The sequence below is a fragment of the Maylandia zebra genome, linkage group LG17 (genome assembly GCF_041146795.1).
Source record: "Maylandia zebra isolate NMK-2024a linkage group LG17, Mzebra_GT3a, whole genome shotgun sequence".
Taxonomy (NCBI): Eukaryota; Metazoa; Chordata; class Actinopteri; order Cichliformes; family Cichlidae; genus Maylandia; species Maylandia zebra.
In genome coordinates this window covers 570,805-596,246 of record NC_135183.1, presented here as the reverse complement: position 1 = coordinate 596,246, position 25,442 = coordinate 570,805, and the positions used below count along the sequence as shown (strand labels likewise).

Genomic DNA, 25,442 nt, shown 5'->3' with positions numbered 1-25,442 from the left:
TGACACACAGGCAAAGCACCAACAGGGAGCCAGCATCGCAGGCTGGGGACCTCTCACTCATTGGCCGAATTGTCAGACACAGCAAGGTCTGATAAGCTCATGCGGTTGGAGCAACGGAATGCCAGAAGCACGGGCGGTCGGCTAGGACGAGCCCGTGCGTACGCTCCCCAAGGATCTCCAGCTGGAGCCTCCGGTTTCAGGACCCGAACCTGAAATCCCAGGAACAGAGAGAGGAGAGGAAGCGTAGCTCACTGAGCCGCTGAGAGGAGACCCTACTCGTTATCTGCAAGAAGCGGGCAACGCCAGACGGACCCATCGCTGCAGGCTGGGGAAAACTCACTCGCTGGTTGAGGCATCAGACACAGCGAGGACCAACTGGCGTAAGCCGGCGAATGCGGGCAACACGCCAGGGGAACACAGCAAGCAGCTGTAGTGAAGCCGCTGGAGAGGAGCTCCAAGCCAGGGATGCGACCCACAGGTCGTCCCAGGGCCAAGCGGCACAACACACTCGCTGGCTGGCTTATCAGACACAGCGAGGCCCGGCTAATGTGTAATGGGTGAACCACCTGCAGGGAGCCTGGCGCTGCAGGCTGGAGAACATCACTCGCTGGCTGAGCATCAGACACAGCGAGGTCCAGCTGGTGCGTAAACCGGCGAAACGCGGGCAATACGCCAGGGGAACACAGTCTGCAGCTGCAGCAGCAGCAGCGGCGGGGGCTTAAGCCGCAGTCAGAGCCGAGAAGCCGCCCTACTCGAGCAATGACAGGAGCCCTGCTGGCCGTGTGAACCACGCACTGCGGGCAACACGCCAGACAAAACAGGCTACACTAGACTGGAGAACACTCACTCGCTGGCTGAGCATCAGACACAGCAAGGTCCAGCTGGCGCGTAAACCGGCAAAGCGCGGGCAATACGCCAGGGAAACAGCCTGCAGCTGCAGCAGTAGCAGCAGCAGCAGCCGGCCACCCGCAACATTTGGGCAATGTGCCAGACAGAGAGCCAGTGCCGCAGACCGGAGAACTGTCAACCGCTGACCGAGCGGTCAGATGCAGCGAGGTCTGACTGGCGTATGAAACCGGCGAAGCGCGGGCAACAGGCCAGGGGAACACAGCCTGCAGCAGAGCTGGCCACCAGGCCCAACTCAAGAGTGTCAGGAGGGAGGAGGGCGGCTGGAGGACAGCTGAGCCTAGGCTCCGAGTCCTCCCAACCTCAACTGAACACGGCCGTCTCCGCACGCCGGCATAGATCCCTCAGTTCTTCTCAGGGTAGACAGGCAGTTCCATCAGGCAACCCTGGTCGTCTGTCCGGAGCCAAGCATCATAAACATCAACCTCCTGACAATCAAACCTCCACCAGCCCAGGCCTCAAGGAGGCGGGGCCATGGGAGGGAATGCTGTGGGAGGGGCCCGGAATCAGGTGAACCAGACATGGGTTCACCCGTCCGGGCCCCACTCCAGTGGTAGCCAGAGGGGATGGAAGTTCTTCAACATCCACCGCACGATAAGCAACATCCACCGGCCCGGGCCTCACAGAGGCGGGGCCATGGGAGGGAATGCTGTGGGAGGGTCCCAGAACCAGGGAACCCAGACATGGGTTCACCCGTTCGGACCCTACCCCAGTGACAGCCAGAGGGGATGGAAGCTTCTTCAACATCCACCTCACGATAATCAACCTCCACCGGCCCAGGCCTTGCAGAGGCGGGGCCCTGGGAGGGAACGCTGCAGCCATCATCCTCATTTAGCCTGAGAGGCACAGGATTGGGTAGGCTCTCCATGCCCAGCCCGCCTGCAGCTGTCGTGTCAAGCTCCATCCATAGAGGGAGTGACAAAATGGCCACCAGCAGGGCATAAGTAACCCTCACGCCCCTGTCAGGGCATGCCGCCCTGCAAAGGGAAGGCCTGAAGAGGCAACTAGGGACCGGGGGGCTAACGGGGGAGGGGCCAAAGGCAACTACTCCCGCCATGCACGGCAGCAACCAACTGCGGGCAGGGGACCATAAATGCTGGGAGGCAGGGCACTCACTGCCTGCAACCAGTCCAACCAGGCAGCAACGGCACCTTAGGCAGTAGGTGCTGAGGCTGCGTGATAGCAACAACCTTGAGGTCCACTCTGCTAGATGGGACCTCAGGAAGGGCTAATTCCCACACCCGGAATGCTCCAATCAAGAGCTGAAGGGACCCATCTCGCCCGACACTGTGCCCGGGGACCAGCAGGGGGCAGTCCAGGGACAGGTGGGCAACACTGGAGGAGAGGATGGAAGCTTCTTCAACATCTGCCACCTGACAGTCAACCTCCACAAGCCCAGGCCTCACAGAGGTGGAGCCATGGGAGGGATACTGTGGGAGGGGCCAGCAGTAAATCAGCAACAGGTGTGGGAGGGGACCCAGCCCATGGCCTGCCCAACTGGAGTCACAGCAGTGGCAGCCATGTACCTCATAGTAGCCTGCTCTCCTATTTTTGGAGGCAGGAGAAGGTGGAGGGGCGGGCCATTTAATGCTTTCAGAAACCAAGCACGGTCTGCCTAGTCCACGCTGGCAACAAAGCAGTGGATGCAAGCATCAGCTACTTTAGCCAGCACAGCATGCTCTAGGCTGCTTTTATGTAGTCATATATCTTTCCTTTTTCACCCAGGCACAGCCACACTGCTCGTGCCTATCATAAAAAGGCAAAAATGCCATACACACAGATGTTTGGGACATGTGGGCTGCCATACTTCTGCTACCAAGCAAGGGGGCGGGGGCACACGCTAACCAGGAAGTGCTAACAGGTAGCCGGCGCTAGCCGCAACTTGAATTCCCCTTCACATTTTATTCTGACAGGTAAAAGTATATGCTTGGAACACATTTCCCCAATGTAGCCGAGCTACGAGCGGCGCCCTGCTGGTCGCGTTAACCCGCAAGCTGCGGGCGACACGCCAGACAGGCCAACCAGCTGGAATGCTACTCGCAGGCCGGCTAACGATTAGCTGGCACGAACCGTAGCATAATTCCCCGCTGTTTATTCCCCACAGTGTTAAGCAGGCCAACAGCGAACGCCTGGGACGCTGAAGCCGTATCCCCTCTGTGTTAACACACATAGCAGCCGAGCTGCACAGCTATATACACGTATATAATAACCTTATCCATGAAATAAATTTCGATCCAAAATTGAATTTATCTAGAATTGTGAATAAGTATTTCCACTCGACCCGATCGAACGCCCTCTCCGCGTCTAAGGAGAGAATGCACTCAGGACTCTGGCCGGAAGGGGTGTATAATGTATCCAATAGTCGGCGGATATTGGAATAAGAGTAACGATTCTTAATGAAGCCTGTTTGATCTTCGGATATAATTGAGGGAAAAATATTTTCCAGTCTGCATTGCCAAAACTTCGAGCCAAAATTTGAGCATTGACATTTACCCTCCTTAGACCCGAACTCTTTCATGGCACGCATTTTGAAATTTTCTTTGCTATTTGGGCTGATTGGGACCTGATGAATTTGTTTTGTTTTTACCTAATTTTTGTTTCTGAGAAAAATGAGATCCACATATGAGGACATTCGTTTTAAATTTTGATAGAACAGTGGCAGCATAATGTCCTTGTAAGTGGATATCAGGCACTTGTAGAGAAAAATTAACTATTTTGGTCTAGACATCCCAAAATGTGATGTCCACATATGTGGATGCCAGGTCCTAGGAGGTTAATAGAGAGATTGGCCTGTAGGATGAGCATTCCACTGGATCCTTACCTTTCTTTCGGACAAGAGCGATACTTGCCCTGTAAAAGGATGGCGGAAGTTTACCACGCTTCCATGAGTAGGAGAGGGTTAAATGTAATTGAGATAAAAGCAAGGGGGAAAATGCTTTGAAAAATTCTACAGGAAAGCCGTCAGGACCAGGGGATTTTCCAGGCTGCAGTGAAGAAATGGCTGCACCCAGCTCCTCTGGCGTGATGGGTTTGTCTAATCTGTTTTTACTATCAGAGGAAAGCATAGGTACATTCAAAGGCTTTAAAAAGTTATCCATTAAGGTGCTTTCCTGCGGTGATTCAGAGGTGTAAAGTTGAGAGTAAAAAAGTCCTAAACGTATCATTAATTTTGGAAGGATCCGAAGTGATATTACCATTAGCCATTCTAACCTTTGTGATGTGTTGTTTTGCCTGGAAGCCCCTTAACTGGCTGGCAAGCATCCTACCCGCTTTGTCACTATGAATATAAAACAAACTCTTACTCTTCAGGAGCTGACGTTCAGTTGAGTGCGTTGAGAGGAGATCGAATTTAGTCTGAAGCTCCACGCGCTTATTGTATAAATCTGGGCTTTTTACCTTAGCATAGAGCAGGTCTGCTTCTTTGATTCGGTTGACTAAATCGAGTCGTTCTATACGGGCCTTTTTCTTCATATTAGCAGTGTAGGAAATAACTTGCCCCCTGAGAAAGGCTTTCAAGATTCAAGAAGTGTTTATTGTCATGTGTCACAAGGGAAAAGGCATTTCTCTGTGCAATGAAATCTTTCTTTGCTGTCCACCCACAGATGCCGATTAATATATACAATAGAAATAGAACATATAAATACAGTGTATAGAATTTCAGTATAAACCCAAATTATTAAGCTAGAAGTTTCTCCTGTGGTATTTGTTTTAAGAAACAAGGTTATTTGTTCTTTCATGAATTCCAGGAAGTTTACATCTGCCAGGAGAGTCGAATTAAAACACCCGTGTCGTCTGGATTGAGGGACGTCTGGGAAACTCATTGATAGCACAACAGGGCTTTGGTCTGATATTACTATGGTCTGATATTCACAGGATTGGACCCATGGAGTCAGCTGATTATCAACGAGAAAATAATCAATCCTAGAATAAGTGTGGTGTACCTGTGGAAAAAAAGAGTGCTCTCTTCTGTGGGGGCGTAAACAGCGCCAAACATCAGAGACACCACAGTTAGATAAAAAGGATCGAATGAAACGAGCAGATTTACTGACAGTGCAGGGATTCAGGGAGGATCGGTCGAACACAGGGTCCAGCCAGCAGTTGAGGTCACCACCAAGTATGAGAGAGTATGAGCTCAGATCAGGCAGCAATGAGAAAGCACGCTGAAAGAAATCTACATTATCAATATTGGGGCATATATGTTGGCCAACACTACTTTTAAATGATAAAGTTTACCCGAAACAAAAACATACCGGCCACTCGTATCAGAAATTACATTATGTTTCTCAAAGGGAACATTTTGGTCAATTAGAATAGAAACACCTCTGGCCTTAGCCTGAAAAGTGGAATGAAAATGCTGCCCTGCCCATCAGGATATAAGATGAGAGTTTTCCGAATCACGGAGATGTGTAGATGGAGACGTGTAGAAAGACAACAGCTGCTTTATACTGCTTTATGTGTGAGAGCCAGGGCTGCACATAAGTGGTCCGCAGGTGCGCATTCGCTGTCAAAATAAAAGACGCACCAGATAAGAAGTTGCAACGCGTGTTTGCGTACATAAGATTTTCTGGAGGAGGACAGACGTTTGTTCAGAACTCTTAAAGATGTCGAAGAAGCTCCTTTACTTTGGTGTTCCTCCACCTCCAAAGAAATGTCAGGAGGAGTCCGAACCACAAAAGAAGCGCGTATTCTCAGAAACGTGGTTGCAGGAGGTGAGCTGGCTTCAAACAAATGGCAAACGGCACATTCTGCACCACATCTCTGTGCGTTCGTCATTTGTTTGAAGCCAGCTCACCTCCTGCAACCACTTTTCCAAGAATACTGAACTTTACTGAACTATGTTCTATGTGCTGTTGGGTAACTTTTGAATGTTATTTAATAAATTACAGTTTGCATTATTAATCCGACTCTTAACTAAATCTTTAAAATAAACTGTAGAAAAGTGTGATGACGAGATGAAGTTAGTTAAATGAGGGCTGGGCCACAATGTTGTACCACAAGATGGGGTAGCAAGTCAGCGTAGCCACCACCAGTCTGTCCAACACTAGAGGAGCAGAAGTAAAGACACTGCATTAGGTGGTACTCTAATAAACTTGTTAAGCACTGTTTCCTCCTTCCTGGCAGCTCCACGTTCAACACTCTTTCCCCAGTACATCCCCTTTCCCCCTCTGAACCTGTCCAGACCATCTCAGCTGACACAGTATGACCCTCATTTTATTGTTTTAATGTCATGTGCTGATTTTATTGTTTTAAATGTAATTCTAATTATCATTTTATACTATTTTATTTTTTGCTATTTGTGCTAATTTATTATTTTAAATGTCATTTTAATTAGCATCTTATTTATTTTTATCTTTATCTTTATCTTTATTTATTTATTTATTTTAACTTATTTAATGTATCATTTCTGGCGTGTCCAGTGTCCAGCACTTTGTGTTCAGCTGAGAGTTGTTCTGAAAGTGCTATATAAATAAATTGCCTGCTTGCTTGCAAATCACAATTGCCGTACAATAATACAAAGGAAACAGAGAAAGCCCAATAATCTTATGACCCCCACCCCATGAACAAGTGCCTTGGCGACAGCGGGAAGGAAAAACTCCCTTTAAACAGGAAGAAACCTCCAGCAGAACCAGGCTCAATGAGGGGCGGGCAGACCTCTATGCAAACCGATAGACCTAAAGTTAAATAACTTGCTATGAAGACACCTCCATAAACCTGCAACATTACTTACATAGCTCATAATCTATTAAAAAAGTCCCCATGAGGAATGTCACAGAGGAGGCCACTGGGACTCTTTTGTGGTCATCACTAAGACCCTCAGGATCTGTGACCAGGCCCATCGCCACAGCCATCAGGCTCAAGACAGGAAGAAACCTGCAGAGAGTGGGTGGAAAGAAACTGTTAAGCTATATAACATTCAATCTTATCTCTGCTTGTGAAAATGATAAGATCCACATACCTACACTGATATGTCTTCATGCACCCAGAAAGCGGTACGTTAGCATGGGGGGAAAAGCTGTGTAGAGGTCATTCAATTCAATTCAATTCAATTTTATTTATATAGCGCCAAATCACAACAAAAATCGCCTCAAGGCGCTTCACAGGTTGGAGGAAGCTCTGCCAGCTGAGCGAAGGCACGTCCTAAATAAGGACGCAGGTTTCAGAATGAGATTATGAAAAACACACTGCACTAGTGAAGTGCTAAGTTTAATTTAGATATGAATGCTGTGTGTAAGTTAGCCAGAACTTGCTAATGTGAGCCAAACTTTAAGACTGCCATGTTAGCCTATTAGCATGCTAGCATCTGCTCAGAGGTTAGACTATAGCTGAGAGGCATGTGTAGGTTTCTCCTACATCTGTCTCATTGTCCATACATTGTTTAGTAGATGCTTATGTCATCCTTTATCAAAGTAAGTTCTATTATGCTGACGCACATTTTCTTGTTGCTTGTTGTTATGACTCTTATGTATGATCAATAACTTTAAAAAGTCTTATCTAGTGCCAGATTACAACAGGACAATTAGAGATTTTATTTGATGTGGCAAGAAGCCATTCCAGGATTTTCTGGTTAAACTGTGAAAAGACCGGCGAGGTGAAGGTCAGCGAGTCGGTCTGTATTATCTTTTATGAGTCATCATTATTATCATTATCATTTTTTATGATTGACAACACTTTCCATTATGTTGAGTAAAAACAAGATTCATACCTTTTTACAATACCTCAGTGCGTCTGTGTCACAGAGACTCCCAGGTGCTCCCCTGTCAACTCAGCTTAACACTCTGTTATACTACACGACTTTAATGTCATCTGATATTAGCTGTGCTGATTTGTCTCAATGTGGGAAGGTATTTTAATTGTTTTTTGTTTGATTTGTTGAACATTTTTCTCATGGGTTATTCCATCTCAAATCAGCCAGTTCGTACAACAATTACTGCTTGACTGTCAATAGTTTGCATAAAAGTTTTATGGTGCAAAATTTCAACATTTATAACTGCCATGAAATTTTAGTTTTATATATCAAATACTTAAAACTGATATTTTTATTGGTCTTTTTTGCCATCAGAATCTTTAATTTGGGACAAATGCATTCGAAATGTCAAACAACGGAATAATTAAAATATTTTGAGCATACATAAATTATAATCAGATTGAAAACGGCGGCTATGATTTCATTACATAATACTGTAAAATAAATAATGTAAAAGAACCTTTGATGTGAGACTCAAAGTCACAAAATGAAAAACAAAACAGATTCTTCAAACAACCTTTGTCTGCTGTATCTAATCTGAGATCAGTCTCATCACTCTGTTGGTTTTATCTTTGTTCAAATCAATCATTAACACAAACAGATTTTTATTCACCTGCAGTTCTTGCAGGATGACAGGCACGAGGATTTCTCACGTTTGCTCATTCAGCGACACACCCATACAAACCTTTGCTGCATGTGCTGAAATTCACTTTTCACAGTTATTCTAGAAACGATGAATGAGAGAAATATTTCTTACATTTCCTATTTTAGAACTCAATTTAACATCAACAACGTGAAACAGCTAAAAGGACCAACGTGAACCTTTGATAGTCCTTAGAGGATAAAGTATAGAAATAATTGGAGACAATATATATAAATAATTGAATTTTCTGTGATGTGTTTTGTTACAATATGAAGAATTTACAGCTAAATTATAGAGTTTGTTTATTGAGGCAAAGTATGCAGTAGTCATGGTAACAAAAGTAGCATGTTGTCCAGAGCAATACTGTGGCTTTAATCATTTCTGGATAACAGTAAAGCTAACAGTAACAGTTAAGATACTTATAACCATGCCCACTGCACTTTTAATGCATGTTATCTTTTGATGTTAACATGTAACAAAGTTAATGGATTAAAAAAGGCAACAAACAGCATTATTTAGAGAGTAAAAAATTTATTCCAGCATTTCAGTCAGTTTTAACTCTTGAAAGTAATGTTACCATTGCAAAGACAAAATGAAAATAAACATGTCAAATAAATTATACAGTAATTGTCTACAAATCTATATGATGTATACGATAAAAAAGCAATAGAATCAATGCAGTTTCATGCATTGCATTAAAAGCCACACACACACACACACACACACACACACACACACACGGTTGATAGGTTCATCTTCCTCGTCTTTGGTCGTCCTCATCATCGTCACTCTGAAGTTATAACTTTGTTTGTGTGGGTGAAGCCTGTGGGAGAAGAAGGAGCTGACGTTCAGTCACGTTCAGTCAATCTCATCTGTCATCAAAGCGACTTCCTGTCACAGTCCTGGGCCATTGTGACCCAGTGTTTTGAGTTTATTTTTAAGTCCTTTAATTTTTCGAAGTTTATTTCTATCATTAGGTTGTCATTCTAGTTCTTTGTTATTAGATTCCCTTTGTGTCTTCACCCCTCTGTTACGTCTCCCTTGCCCGTCATGTGTTTCGTGTCTGCATGTCTTGTGTTGTCAAGTTCATGTTGTCATCTCTGTGTCTCATTATGTTTCCTGTTTTATTTTGGAGAGGTCTTGTGTTCCTGTGTTCATTGTGTTTAGTTTTTCTCTTCCACTGTGACGTCATTATGTTCATTGGTGTCAGCTGTTTCCCCATGTGTTTCCACTGACAGATCACATGACCGTTGTCCTCCATGATTTTTCTTCTTTATCTTGCAGCATCAAATTGAGGACCCCTATTATTTCGGGCTGTGTATTAGTTTTGGGGCGTACTTAGTTTTTCACAGTAGTTGTATAGTCCTGTGGAAACTTTCTTTTTCATGGGACTGCATGTGTTAGAAAGCTTATCAGTTATTAAATCAAAGACTTGTCTTGGTCATCAGGCTGCTGAAATGAGTTTTTATATATATATTTTTTAAATGACCAAGTTTAACTCATTCACTGCCATTGACGTCTATAGCCGTCAATGGCAGTGAATGAGTCAATGGGTTTAACTCATTCACTGCCAATGGCTGGCAGTGAATGAGTTAAAGAAATAATAAAATTCTGTGGGGGTTTTTTCGTTTCAGAAGTTGGAAATAAATCATCGGATTTTATTTTTCTGCTTTTGGCTTCTGTATTGTAACCAGTAAAATAGATGAAAGTTATTTCTCAAAAACCACAAACACTGAAAAGCACAGTTTGAGACTGATACCTACATTTCTGTCTCTGCTCCTCAAATTGCCGGGCAGATGATGAATAGTGACTCCTGTCATTATCTGTAAAACAACATAAAGAACGTCAGATTCAATTTAGTTTCTTTTTTAAAATGTATTTATGGTCACAGCACAGTCGCCTCAAGGTGCTTTATGCTGTAAAAACCCTACATGTGTGTAATAGTATTGTGTACATATATTTCCAACAGTAAGATGTCAAATACTCCCTGAATATTGTGTTTGTTGCTCTTCTTTACCTTCTCATAATCAGACTTTTTTGGAATAGGCTCCGGATGTTTCTCCAGGATGTGCAGCATGGCGTCATGCAGTGTCAGGTAGAACATTGAAGACTGAACTTCATCATCAAAGAAGCTACAATCATGGAGTTTCTCCAGGATGTAAGCTGCAGCAGAAGGTCCAAATATGGTAGACAAACATACAGCTGAGTATGTGGCAGGTGTTTAGGTTAGCATGGTAGGCTAACATGATTACTAAACTAATACAGACAATATGCTAGTACTTACGGTCACAGGCCACAATGTAGACCTCAACCTCAACTCGGATCAGCTCTTTCAGCAGCTGCAAAGAGAAATGAATTAAACAGAGCCAGAGCGAAACATCTGCTGCTGCTGCATGAATACAAACGCACTGCTCTGAGTCCCTTCAGTCCAGAGATGTCTAAGAAGGAGACGGCGGCAAAGTCCAGGACCAGGCTGTGAATCTCAACTCTGGGAACCGCAATGTTGGCCGGAAGCTCGGCGTTCCAGTCGATCCGGGCAGGAAAGTCTTTGAAGTCAGTCGGTTGGTCCAGCTCTTCCATGTTGCTCTCGTCCTCTGATTCATTTATGGGTCCACACGAGGTATTCAGGAGGCCGATCTGTAACAGCGAAATATGTTTTCTATGTCAGACTTCACCACACGGGAACACATTCCAGATGATGAATCCATAATGAGCCTTTCTGCTCTCGCACAAGACTCTCATGTTGTGACTGATCGAGCGAAGTTGTAGACGCGCTTTAAACCAGAGACAAACTCACACATTACAAAGCCGTATAAATATTAAACACGCTGTGTCCACTGGGCTGTTTCGTTTGTTAATGCTGTTTGTCGAGTTTTCGTTGACAATTTTTGTCGTCGTTTTATCTTTCGTTCGCACTCCTACGTATAGTGTGTAGCAAGAGCATGTGCTGCTGTCAGCTCCTCCTCCTATGCTCCTTCCAACCACACGATTGGTTCAGTATAATTGTTGTTGCCTTTCATGTTGTCCGTCGAAACATGGATGCAATGAGCTTACTGACTTTATATTGAACATATTTTATATCACAGTCGAGGAACGTTTTTGCACAATATTCATTTTTATTGTTTTATCACCAGGCTCTACCTCGTATCATATTCATGCAATCGCTCATGTCTCAGATAAGTGATGCTGGACCTTGTACTGTTTGTTGTACAAATGACACTGTCATTTTTCTCCACCAATTTTATATCATACCACTGCCAATACAACAGTCCTTTAATACCTCAGTGTGTGAAGAGGACTCTCCATTTACATGCACAAACTGGAGTCTATTAGATAGATATGATACAAACCACTGCAGCGCAGTACCTGTAATACCTACAGCATGTTCTGATCGCTCTAATAGGATATTATGGTCGACAGTATCGAACGCTGCACTGAGGTCTAGCAGGACAAGCACAGAGATGAGTCCACTGTCAGAGGCCATAAGAAGATCATTTGTAACCTTCACTAAAGCTGTTTCTGTGCTGTGCTGAGCTCTGAAACCTGACTGAAACTCTTCAAATAAACCATTCCTCTGCAGATGATCTGTTAGCTGTTTGACAACTACTCTTTCAAGGATGTTTGATATAAAGGAAGGTTGGAGATTGGCCTTTAATTAGCTAAGACTGCTGGGTCTAGAGATGCTTTTTGAGTAAAGGTTTAACTACAGCCAGCTTGAAGGCCTGTGGTACATAGCTGATCATTAGAGATAGGTTGATCATATTTAAGATCGAAGAATTAATTAATGGCAGGACTTCTTTGAGCAGTTTTGTAGGAATGGGGTCTAAAAGACACGTTGATGGCTTGGAGGAAGTAATTATTGAAGTTAACTCAGAAAGATCAATTAGAGAAAAAGAGTCTAACTTAACATCAATGGTACTAAGAGTAGCTGTAGATAATATTACATCTGTGGGATGATTATTGGTAATTTTTTCTCTAATGATAAGAATTTTATTTGTGAAGAAGTTCATGAAGTCATTACTAGTTAACGTTAAAGGGATGGTTGGCTCAACAGAGCTCTGACTGTTTGTCAGCCTGGCTACAGAGCTGAAGAGAAACCTGGGGTTGTTCTTATTTTCTTCAATCAGTGATGAATAGTAAGATGTTCTGGCTTTGTGGAGGGCTTTCTTATAAAGCAGCAAACTATTTCTCCAGGCTAAATGATGACCCTCTAAATTTGTGACACGCCATTTCCTCTCCAGATTACGAGTCATCTGCTTTAGGCTACGTGTTTGGGAATTATACCACGGAGTCAGGTAGATGATAACAAGTAAGACTGGTTTCTGAGTTTCACAGCTGGGGTGGACGAGGCTAAGCATCAGGCTTTCAAATGAATTAAAAGTCTGTCTTGGTCTTTGGTTGATTAATAGGCTGGTGTGAAAAATTGCTGCCACACCTCCCCCTCGGCCTGTGCTTCGAGGTTTCTGGTAGTTAGAATGACTCGGGGGTGTTGATTCATTTAAACTAACATAATCATCCTGCTGCAACCAGGTTTCTGTAAGGCAGAGTAAATCAATTTGTTGATCAATTATTAAGTCATGTACTAACAGAGACTTGGAGGAGAGAGACCTAATATTTAATAATCCACATTTCACTGTTTTACTCTGTGGTTCAGATGTGGATGCTGTATTGTAGGGCTGGGTATCGTCACTGATTTCTAGAATCGATTTGATTACGATTAGATTTGAATCGGGGAAATTTTTGCCTCAGACAGTCAGAAATATTATAATTCTGATCACTTATCAGTACATATATCTATATTTTTATATCTATTAAAGAAACCTGACACTTGTGAGACTTTATCAAAGGTGTGAGCATCACAGCAGGTGCCTTTGTGTCAAAGTAGCTGAAGATAAAACACAGAAAAATGTGACGGTGATTTTCCTGGTCTGGGTTTTTATAGCAGATGACCTTAAAAATATTGTGCAGTCAAAAACGAAGTGAAGCAGAGCAAAGTTACTGAGCTTTGATTAGAGACACAGCATTTTGCAATTTTGCATAATTTCAAAAAGTTTAAATTTGTTCAGTATTGAACAGCAGAAATGAGGCTTTCTTGTCAGAAGTAAGTAAAAAAAAAAACTAAAAACAAAAACAGCGGCCGACACCGTAGACTGCTGGGTAATAAGCAGGGGTGGGTTTTGATTATTGATTTAGAGAGAGCTCTACATGAAGTGTGATTTTTATCGTGGTGGAAGCAAAACAGCAAAAGTCAGAGGAAATTCGTGACAATGTTCATGTGAAGCGAAATGTGAAGCTAGTTTGGATCGTCTTTGGCTGCTGGTTCGCTCAATATTGTTTGGAAAGAGATCAAACCTGCAGCTTCAGAATCAGCGCAAAAAGGACGTAAACACAAAGCGCCCACTGACGCTTCAGAATCAGCGAGCTGTCGGCTTTCAGCCCCGACCGTGTCCGTGCCGTCGGGTGAGCTCGCTGATTCGGATGCGTTGGCTCCGCACTTTGTGTTTACGTCTTTGTGCAGAATCCGTGTTCCTGCTCTAAATCGTTTTGTTGCTGGTTTTTAGTTTGTTTTTTGTCTGTTTGGAAGCTGACACAGTCTCTATGGAGATGGATTTTTGGGGGGGTAGCAGGAGGAGAGAAGCTGCAGAGAGGCGTGTAAGACTGCAACTCTGCTTCCTGGTCCCAACTCTGGATAGTCATATTTTGGGGGGTTTAATAAATGTGTCTATATTTCTAGAAATGAGAGCTGCTGTTTTCTGTACATTTCTAAACATGCAGATTTACAGTGTTTACCTAAATTGAGTTGAAAGAGATGAGCAAGAAGCAAATGTTAATATTAAAAATGAGTAAATGAGGCTTCGTTGCCTCGTTAATGTGTCGACACAGGCAACATTTGTGCCGTTACTATCAAACCAAGCTCAGATACTCACAGATGTCCACTGCAACTTGCCCTTCTTCAGAAGTTTCCGTATCATCCTCACTGCTTTATTTCTCTTTCTCAACACCCGTAATGGGTTAAAGCCGACCTGGGAAGACATACAGTAAGTGTGTCATTTATCACAAGTAATCATAGGAGATAGTATCAGAGATGAGATTTTACTCCATCTATTTTATTGTCCTGTGAAGAATATGATGCTTTTTAAAAACTAAATTATCCAAACTGATGCTTTTATTCTTTAACAGCTCCATTAAAGGCAGATGTGACTTACAGCTTCCACCAGCTTGTTCCTGAAGAACTCAATGTTGGCAAAGAAGATTGGAGATGGGATCCTGAAGATCTTCACTCCTTCTGGCTCGTATATCTGCAAAGAGTTTTAAAGTACTGCAAAATCAAAATCAATGACTAGTTGTTCAAATCTCAATTTGAAAATCAGCTGGTAAACTGTCAGGTACATTTAGTATCAAAGCATCCATAAAAAGACCTTGCTTCTGCATTATTGGAGGACATAAATATCCAAACTTGGAAATACTCAAGAGCAAGAGCAGATGAAGGGGGACTCCATGGATTTTTCGATCGGGGCGCTCTGCACTCGGTCAGGTGGGTCCCAGCATCTTTGAGTTTATTTGGTGAGGTTGCTTTCCTATGTTAAACTCATGTTAAACTCATGTGTCATTTTAAAGTTAAGGGTGTAGTTGACTTATTTTGTATTACTTGTGAGATGTGTTAAGTTCTAGTATGATTATTAGTTTCTCTTGGTTGAGTTTTTAGTCAGGTTTGTGTTTCCTTTATGGGTCATTACTGTCTATGTAGGTTCTCCTGGTGCTCCGTGTTGTCAGGTGTACGTCCTTTCCTTGTTCCTGTTTTATTTAGTCTTGTGTTCCATGTTCAGTGTGTTTAGTTTAGTCTTCCTGTGGCGTTCAGCTGTGTTTCCAGGTGTTTCTACTTCCCTCATTACCCTTCTGTGTATTTAAGTCCTCTGTCTCTCTGTGTTCATTGTCGGGTCGTCTGTTTATCTCGTCAGGTCAGGTGTTTCATTGAGTTTAGTTTTGCTTTGCCTTGTTTTCTGTTTTGGCTATCAGCCTCAATAAAAGCCTCGCCTTTTGTTACAGCTCGTTCTCTCTCCCGTGCCTGCTTTTGGCTCCACACCGCAAACACGCCGGCCTGCCTGGCCCTGACACACTCTGAGGGAATGTAACTGCAATGTCTCCTAGCAGGCTGGCTATGAGATAATAAGGCATAAGCACTTCCTGTGAAAAGTTTGTTGTTTTTTAGTTGTAATTAGTAATACCGCTGCTTTTGTATTGGTCATTTTCAAGACAGTCAAGTGCTTAGTTATTACGTATCCTTTACGTTATATTTAAAAACAACACTCATTCACAGATACAGTGTAAATGAGGGTAAAGTCTCTCTCAGCACCTTTAATCGCCACTGCTTTCTCTGACTCTTATAGATCTTGAAATCACATGAAACTTGCTGAGTATGTACATTTTGTAAGTGAGCTGATTGCTCTACGTGCATCATAGCCTCTAATAAAAGCCTTTGCACATTACAAATGTGCATTTGTCCTTTACATAAACATTCATTCAGAGTAAGGAAGGACTCACTGTGTTCATCATAAAATCATGACCCTCTGTATTTTATTCTTTAATAGCCTACTTAAAAGACTTGGTCACAGGTTTTCACCTCTAGTTTGATCATTATTTTAATTTGTATAATTACAAAACCATACATTTTGTTGTGGCCTGTAGAACTAATCCAAATGCCTGAGATAATATCCCAACAGCTGTGTAAATATTTGAAAGGTAAACTGAAGCCACCTGAGGGGCCACACGCTAACTCACGCTGATGTAGTCCTTTCGGTCTTTGTAGATATCGGTGCCCCTGATGTTGGCCAGCAGACTGCAGCGAGGACTGAAGCAAACAAGCAAACATGACATGCTAACACGCTCACAATGATGATGATACAACGATGACAGGTTTGATGTAAACTACTGTATCATTTACAAGAATCAGCGTCACGTGTTTGTACTCGCTGTCGGGGTCATTTATCTAACAGCTGACAGAATAAAAGCCATCACTTTGAACCTCGTGACAATAGCGTGATGAAAGAACAACAGTAATCAGTTACATGATCACATTGTACACCAAATACTCACAACTGAGTCCTGAGGATGACACTGATCAGCTCCACACCGAGGCCGACAGCCAGTCCCAGATCCAGCCCCAGCAAGAAGGCACCGATGCAGCTAGCCAGCCACACCACCTTGTTGTGGTAAGAAACATGTTGTTTACTAACAAGGAGGCCACGTGTCCTTTCTTACAACATATAAACATGGTCTTTAAGAGTACTGAAAGTTTGTGAGGTCTTACACAGTCGGCTTTGTCCCTCCTCCACAGATATGGGATCTCTCTGAACTGCATCAGACTGCCCTTCAGGTTGACGATGATCACGGCGCCCAGCACGGACTGTTAAAGCAGAGGGCCAGAGATCGGCTTTCAGAGTATAGACAGCATGTCAGAGGCACAGGGAGGGGTACATACCTTTGGTAGGGGCTCCAGTAGGAATCCAATAGCCAATGTGACGATCATCACTATGACAGCTGACAGTAAACCAGCTACCTGGAAACGACAGAAGAGGCAGAGGATTGAAAAACCAACATGATGGAAATCAGATTCTGTTTGTGCTGATTTAAAAAGGACTTTATCAGATCAGTTGATTGATACACTTTCTCCTCTAAACACTCGCTGTGAATTTAATGCATTTGTGCGACTGTATGTCAGAGCGACGAGCCGCAGTGTCACAGGAACTGCTGTCAATTCATTTGCAGTTAATCACAGAGTCTCTATGAACGTGTATAAACAGAAGAGAATGACAGATTCTGTGACCTGATCTCATGCAGTTGGTCATATTTAAATGTTTTCCAGGGATTCAACAAATGAATTGTAGTGAAAAAGCAAAGATTTCATTATAAAGATTTTCATTGTAAAGATACTTCAAACGTTTGTGTCACGAAACTGGACTTCAGTTTCAATATTATTCAATACAGCTTTATTTATACAGCACCAAATCACAACAACAGTCACCTCACGGTGCTTTGTACTGTAAGGTCGACCCTACAATAATACAGAAAACCCTGCCTGACATGGACAGATCCGGGATCAGCTTAGTTTACCTGAGTTTTCCCTCCTGTGCTCTCCTGAACTGCACTCCTAGAAAGAGCTGTACTCGCTGCAAAAGACCTGAAGGAAGCTCCAAAGATGTTGCTGACTCCAAAGGCTATCAGCTCCTGTAGCCGGGTCACAGAGATAAGAAATCACACTGACGTCCTGACGCGACGTTAACCTACATGTGGCTGAGTTGTTACCCACCTGGTTTCCATCTATGGTGTAATCGTGTTTTATAGAATAAACCTTGGCCACAGAGAAGGCCACAGCAAAACCCACGATGGCTATAGGAAACGCTTCCACTGCCGTTTCTTGGAAGATCTGCGGGTTTGGGGCGACTGGCGCCTCGTACCTGAAACGGTACAAGTCTGTCAGATCATTGTGCCTCTAAACATGGACACGCTCAGGTGGATCAGCCACAAGTGATAAGAGGAACAATTCAGAGCCAGAACCCTTAGCTAAAGCGTAACATTATGTTACTGTTTCAAAATACAGGCTGATGGTTCTGGGTCACTGTGACCCAGCATTTTGACCTTCTTGTATTCTGGTAATATTTTGTATTATGGCTGATGTTCAGGGTCATTCATGGTCGTAGTTATTCTGAGTGTTCTTGTTTAGTTCTCGGACTATTCGGTTCCCCTTGTGTCTTTGTCCTCTGTGTCTCTCTCTCGTGTTCATGTCTGACTTGTCTCGGCTGTGTTCACTGTGTGTTTTCTCTTCTCTGGACATTGTGCTGTGTATTTAAGCCTGTTTAGTTCCATTACAAGTTTAGTTATTTTTGTATTTTCTGATGTTCAGCAATAAAGCTACCTGTTGAGTTTCTGTCTCGCCTCCACGAGTCTGCGTTTGGGTCCTCAAATCAAAAACATATTTAACTTTGGCCAAAGCAGAAAGAGACATAACACGTGTAAAGTTTGCATGTTGCATTTTAGAACTATGATGTTGTGGAAGTGGTTTGACCTCTCTTTGACTGCCTTTCTGATTTCACACTTTTACAGGCTCCAAAACAAACTGTTAGCTTTTAGCTATTATCACCTTATAAACGTCTTATGTACTTGTGAGTTATGCACAGTGTCAGGATATTAAAACCACAGTATAATATTACAGGGGAAGTTTGTCATTGATAACTCCTGCTGCTGATGTTCTGACTCTTTTCCAGCAAAGATAAAACAATCGACAGGTTTCACTGTGAGCTTGATGTATTCTTACCCTTTTGGTATATAACCAACAACATCAATGCCATATCTTGTCTTAAAGTCGAATGCATATGAAACTCCACATGCAATAACAGTCTGTGAAAGAAATGACAAATGATTATTCACAGCTATTTACTCTTTTAAATACAAAAGTCAGAGAGCATTTATTAACTGCAGGTGTCAACCTGTGACCGGTATCTCTCGCTGAAATCTTTTTCCGGCCCATAAATGAACATTACTCACTTTAATGAGTGTTATTCACCTGCTGAGTGCAGTCGTTACAGTGAAGAGCCAAAACCAGCGTAATAAATATCAGTGTTGTTGTTTGTGGAACCAACAAGCCTTCAAAGAGATGCAAAAATGTCAGGAGTCGTGCAGTGTTGCTCACCATGACGACCTCTATGGGGATCGGCACAGGCAGCTTGGATTTAAATCGCTCATTTATCTCCTTTACGATGAACACCACCACCATGATCACGATGGAGATCACCACATCACACACATTGGTGGAGGTGATCTTGTTAAAGATGATCTCCAAGGTCTGAAGAATGAAACCAGCAGATGAACAACCTGTTGGATGAACAGATCAAGCTTCAAGCTGGCCTGTACTTACATATATGAGTGACAGAGGCCCGCTGATCCCTGGAACTTCCAGCCCCAACACAAACTTGAGCTGCGACACCAGAATGTGGATCGCAGCAGCTGTGGTGAAACCTGACACAAGTGTGTCGGAAAGGTACATGACAACGAAGCCCACCTGCAGAACGCCCATCGCAAGCTGCCAGAGACAGGAGTCACAAACAGATTCAGTCATTGAGGCTGAAAAACCCAACATGATAAACAAAATAGTGTATTATTAAACTGCGAGTTACCAGAAAAAGAAAAACGGTTTTTTGAATTTCTTTTAGGAATGAAAACCCTGTGACGTCCCTCTGTGTACGACTACATCAAGGTTAACAACAGCTGTTCATCTGAATGTGCTGCTTTGATTAGCAGACAGCAGCATATATGTCATGATCTGGTTTTCACATCCGTAACATAAATAGCTAAACACAGTAAAAGTACCTCTCTGTGTGATTAGTATTACAAAAATACCCTTAAAGTACCGATAAGAGTCCACGTGGGACCAATGAATGTTTACATTGTCAACTGCAGTCCTCTCAACAGTTATAAAAGCAACTGCCAGTTTTCTGTAAATCACATAATTGATGAAGTGATCTACTAAGCATCATACTTTACATATAACTTTCCCTAAAGCACGGCTGTCAGAGCACACAGCAGGAAACAGCGAGGGAGTGCGAGCCTCTGCCTGCTCACTCTCTGGGCAGTTTGCTTTCAAGAGAATAATGCTGTATTTTTCATTTATAACTGTAGTTTGTAGTGCAGTGAAAAATCAGATTTTGTGTAGCATGACAGATCCTGTCTTTGATTACACAATTGTTGCGCAGGAGTAACATGAATAACTTGAGTTTATTACATAACTACTTTCTAACTACTGTAACTGGGCTGCTTATTGTTCCTGCCATCACTTTCTCTAAAGACTTGAAAGAAAGGCGGACGTGAAATGTAAGAGTGAGATTCTAGGTCAAATATGACATGATCATATATCCTCATTGCTCTGTGACTCTCGCTGCAGGTAATAACTGCTCTTGTATGGAGCTCATCTTATCCCACCTCAGTCCAAAGCTAACAAACCCAAACGTAGTAAGTCCATCTATGAGCGCCTCTCATGCTCACTGACTGGGATTTAGGTTTGTTTCACCTATTCCAAAAAAAGAGCACAGCCTTCTTGGTGCGTCCAGCTAACCTTCGCCTTAAACGGATAAATGTGAGAGTACAGTCAATATTCTCATGACTTTTAAAATGTCAACCTACTTTTCAGTCCGTCAGTGTTTTCATGCTAACACTATTATGCTACATTTGCTGCTCAATAGTATTTTTTGATGGAAAGATGGAGCGAAGTGTGCTCCTTTGAAAGCCAGAGCTCACAAATGAAGTTGTGATGAACGGCTCTCAAGGAGCCTTATTAAGAAGGACGAAACACAACATCTGTTTTCTGTCAAGGACACAAAGCTTTTTGTTGTTTCCACATCACAAACGTATGTTTGAGATCCTACAGGTTTGTGTTTGATCCTCAGAAAGCATGCTTGTTGACAAGGTGACTCAGTGTCGACTAGAGCAACTTATTGGCTGTGGCGAGCCGATTCACCTGCATGACGCCGGCAAGGAAGGTGACAGAAGAGGCCACCAGCACTCTCTGCTCGTCTCTGGTCAGGCCTTCAAACCCCGTGATGTTGAACGCCGGCCCCTCGTCTGGGACCAGCCTGGTGACCGCCGAGCCAATCATCAGACAGAGCACTGGAAACGGACCTTCGGGGAGACAGGAGGATGGCAGATATACTTACACTCTAACATTTAGAGAGCAGCTACATAGAAATGGACGATGGCCTTACCCACTGAGATGTGTCTGGAGGTGCCGAGGAAAAAGTAGATGATAACAGGGAAGAAGGCGGAGAAGAGCCCATACCAGGGTGGCAGAGAGGCCAACAAACAGTAGGCCAGCCCTGCAAGACAGAAACACCAGTTGAGTAAATCTCTGGGCTCTCAATAAGTAAGTAAAGTACACAAAGGTTAAAGAACCCGTCCTCCTAATTTCTTTTTACATCTATACTGTTACGATGTCACCTCCACTCACCTGCTGCAGAGGAGCAGCCAATTAAAAGAAAGCTGCTAAAGGTTTCAAAGGGCTGCACCAACATGCAAATTGATCTATAAATTTAATGTTTTCCTTTTTCTGAACGTTTTAGATGATATTGTGTCTCCATTAAAATGAGCAAAATCATCAAGCGATGAAATGGTTATTTCCTCATTTCCAAGCTGCTGTTAAGCACACTCACTATCGTTTAAACAGCTCAGATAAGAGCGCAGAGGTTCTCACAGCTGTCTGTTATCACAGGTTATCACAGTTAGTCAGATAGGGCCCAAGCTGCACAGTCATTATTGTTATCATTACTTCACAGAGTTCAGAGGCTGTAACTTTCTGTGATACTCACCTTGCAGCACAGCCACCAGTCCAGTGCTGACACCGGACACGATGTCACCCAGCAGCCATTCTTTGAATCGGTACGCTTTCATCCAGCCGATGACTGGGAGAAGAGACAGAGCCGTGCTCTTGGCTCGTTTCGCGTCACATCTGAAACGATAATGAACCAAAACCAGAGTAACCACTTTTTACATTTATGCTTCACAAGATTATTTAAACTGATTAAAGTGTACAAACATCGATCAGTTTAAGTCCTGCGTTTGTTTGTTCTTTTTAAAGATATGAAAAATATATTCTGCACAGCAGGAGAAACGTCTTCAATGAGCTCCACCCTGCCCAATTACGACTTTTGAATTAGTTAATATCACAGAAATACTAATAACTATATAAAGTGAACACATTATTTTTATTTAGATCTGCGCTGTCTTAAGATAAATCCATCCACATAGTTACACCCACATTATCCTGTAGAAAGCACAGGCCTGCCAGCGTTTCACCAAAACACCCGCTACATCTCATTTTTAACGTTTTAGACATCAGTGACAATCTTAATGATCTGCGTCGCGGCTGGACTGGGACAAAAACATCGACCGTGACATATTTGGTCCGACTGGCCCGACGTGATCACCCAATAAACACATAATGTATTTCTATATAAAGGGAGAGAGAGACTGTCATGGATGCATCATGTACGGATGTAACTCTGTTTAAAACTCGTGCTGTCAACCAGAGGCTGCGAGGGCTGCGTGTTGCTGGTGCAGCAGCACCGACAGCTGACATGTCCGGTAATCTCACACATTCTGCTTTATCTATTTTTACTTAGTTTTTCTCTCTTTGCTTTTCTGCTCAACTTTCTCGCCTCTCGTGTGTGCGCACAGAGGGGAGGGCCCGGCTGCGGTAAGAGGCTCGATTAGCCAATCCGGTGTCGGTGATGAAACTGGACTAACGCTGCCTGTGCGTGTGCGTGTAGGGTCAAAATAATAAGAATCTGGATTTTTCAAAAATGTTCAGACTTGAAACTACAGTAAAATTGATATTGTGTACCTGTGTAGTCTAACGTCACGCTGAGTATCAAAGCATTAAAGCACCATTAATATAAAGATAGACAAACACAGCAAACAGCAGGATTAGGGCCACATTGAGAAAAAAGATTAGTGATCATTTCGAGTTTAAAGATGAAAATCTATTTTGAGATAAAATGGTGAAATGTGGTTGTTTCAAGACAAGCTGCCCTCCACCCTCGGCAAAATGTATACTGTAGACAGTATCACTGAGAGTGAAATCGCACGTCTCTGTTAGCACATGAACACTGTGTGGTGATGGCGCAGGAAAAAGCTCGGAAGGGAAAAACACACAAACTTGGAAGAAAACGAAACAGGTGACAGTGGACCGATGATAGCGGTGGTTACACCCTCGTGCAATAAAGAAGATGCATGTTGTAACACAAGACACGATAAGACAGCTGATCAAGTTCTTTCACAAGACATTTTGTAGATGTTAGAGGAGCTGCGAGTCTCCACATTCCCACCGTTTCCCTCAAAATACTATTTCATGTTTAATCTCAAAATGTTGACTTTAATCTAATAGAGATGAAGCGCCTTGAGGCGACTGTTGTTGCTGTGCTATACAAATACATTTGAATTGAATTCAATCTCAAAATTAAACTTAATACTTGTCTTACATAACACATAATGTTTTTGTATCAGGTAAAGTGTCTCGTCAGACCTTAATCACTATAAACGTAACCTGTGTAAACTGAGCCAAACAAGCTTGAACCTTTGTTGATGGAAATGAGAGCAGCTGCTGCTGAATCACCACAGTTCATCAAACCTTTGCAGAGTCGTCGTTTGGAACGTAGGTTTGCATCCAGTGATCACAGGAACCAAACAGAAAACACAGCAAACAGTCTGACATGTTGCTTACGTGAAATATTGCTTGATGTGGTCCAGCATAGTTTTGCGGTGCCTGTAGATCTTTTCATGGTCCTGAGCGAAGGACTCCTCCGAGTACAGCGGCCTGGTCACCACGTACTGCTGAGCTGCCGGGCGCATCATCATCTCCTTTGCTGCTTCCTCTCTGTGTGGCTCTGAGGTCCATTAATCACATCAGGTTAGCAAAAGGATCCCGTCCTTCCTTTGAACATCACTTATCAAAGCACATTAACAGAAAACAGCAAAGGTCCAGACCCCCAAATACAAGACAGAGCACATAAGGCAGGTCAGAGCGTGCGTCGTCCCAGAGGGTGAGATTGTCAGGTTGAAGAAACACCAGAGAAGTTTGGTTTGAGTGTTAGCAGTCCTCACTTCCCCACAGCTCCCTCTTTACTTTCCAACACGTACGTATATGCAGAGCAGCTCGTCCTACATACCTGAGAGCGTCCCAGTCTGTGTCGAAGCTTCCGCCGTCTCTTCCTCCTGCTCCAGATCCTGGAAATCAACTGGGGTCTCAGACGCTCGTGCCACCAATAAATACCATCTCTCCCACTTATCACAACTGTAATTATTAACAGCAGTGACGATGATGTCATTCTTTCAAGTAGGATTACAAATGCTGGATGTCTGACGTACCCTTGACCTTTGTTCTCACTGATAACCTGCAACTTTTAGTAGCTCGAGGATGTGGACAGCACAAACAGGATAGGATAAAACTCAAGTAGCATGTTAGGAGGGGACACGGCTTTAAAGGTTGTTTGTGCCGTTGTGCACCTGGTGTGTGTGCTGCAGGAAGCAGGTTTGTCAGTATCTAAAAAGTTAAACCACGCCCACACTGTGGCATTAAAGTTAAACATGTTCACATGTGTGCAGCTTTAAGTCAGCAGGGATGGAGAGTCATTATAAACTGGGTTAGAAATTACAATGAAACCGTTTTTCTTCATGAATGTGTGCATGACCAACATGGCTCAGTCCAGTCTTTGTTATGCCACATCATGCTGAATGATCAGCCACAGTGCAGTGGTCAAAACCCTCTGAATTACAATCACTTTCCACTCTTTGGGCCTTATTTCTATCAGGAGACAAAACTGAAGAGTCGCCGTTGGTTGTTTAAGTTCACAACCAATGACCACATCGGTTGTGAACATTATAAATTCACATAACGGGTGCAAAGAGTTTTAAGGCGATATTTTAGAAAGTACGACACAGCTGATGTACATGAGTAAAAAACACCACAAAACCTTTCTGCACCTGTTTCTTGTTTTTCAGTCATTAAAGACGCTGAATATTCGTCCCACCACGTAGAAAGAAATCATTGCACTTCATGCTCCTGATTGGTGCATTTCAGCAGGACAATGTGAACTGGGCCTCACAGCAGAAGGGCCTGTGTGCTGATCTGAATCAGACTCATCAAATCAGTTCACAGATGTTTCCTGACTGCTGTTAAAAGAACGCTACGCACTGGTAAACGTGGCCTTGTAACAACTTTTAAAGATGTTTTCCTTCCAGCAAATTCCAAATGACCCTGTGATCTTGTTAAAATGGGACATAAACATTCGACATGTCTTCCATTGTAAATAAAACGGGTTTATTTTTCATTTCCATTTCACACAGCATGTGAACGTCTGTAGAATCGGCGTTGTGGTTTGTTTTAATCGTCAAGTCAAGAAGGTTTGATTTCCTCACACATGCGTCCACGGTATTTCTCAAACTGTGCTAAGCAGTGATGTGTTCTGCTTGTTTCAAATGTCGTTGAATGTCCAGTCATTTATATCATAATTGTGCTGAAAGACAAGCTGTTTCTAATGATGATAAACTAGATTTGTAACTTGTGAAAGAAGAACGTGGTGGAAAAAGTCATAAATGGCCTGCCTG

At 43.1% G+C, this 25,442-nt stretch overlaps 1 protein-coding gene across 1 annotated transcript; it reads right to left on the bottom strand.

Moving 5' to 3' along the window:
* Positions 1 to 8,831: 8,831 nt before the first annotated feature.
* On the bottom strand, positions 8,832 to 23,949 carry LOC101479541 (chloride anion exchanger). Its single transcript, XM_004575241.5, has 20 exons — positions 23,560 to 23,949; positions 21,647 to 21,786; positions 21,047 to 21,157; positions 20,803 to 20,963; positions 19,207 to 19,371; positions 18,982 to 19,134; positions 18,607 to 18,689; positions 17,602 to 17,749; positions 17,406 to 17,519; positions 16,774 to 16,851; positions 16,603 to 16,698; positions 16,389 to 16,495; positions 16,074 to 16,143; positions 14,501 to 14,593; positions 14,222 to 14,317; positions 10,704 to 10,931; positions 10,579 to 10,633; positions 10,312 to 10,457; positions 10,058 to 10,117; positions 8,832 to 9,117 (listed from the first exon to the last, which is right to left on the bottom strand). Exons 1-20 carry the CDS (start codon positions 23,691 to 23,693, stop codon positions 9,091 to 9,093), a joined length of 2,265 nt encoding a protein of 754 aa, XP_004575298.1. The 5' UTR covers positions 23,694 to 23,949; the 3' UTR covers positions 8,832 to 9,090.
* Positions 23,950 to 25,442: the final 1,493 nt, after the last annotated feature.

Bases quoted from the DNA above. Each gene is read 5' to 3' on its own strand.
- LOC101479541 (XM_004575241.5), bottom strand. From the start codon at position 23,693: ATGATGATGCGCCCGGCAGCTCAGCAGTACGTGGTGACCAGGCCGCTG. The intron at 21,158-21,646 runs GTGAGTATCACA...TCTGTCTTGCAG, and splicing joins ACTGGTGGCTGTGCTGCAAG to GGCTGGCCTACTGTTTGTTG. The intron at 17,750-18,606 runs GTAAGAATACAT...GTACCGTTTCAG, and splicing joins GTTGGTTATATACCAAAAGG to GTACGAGGCGCCAGTCGCCC.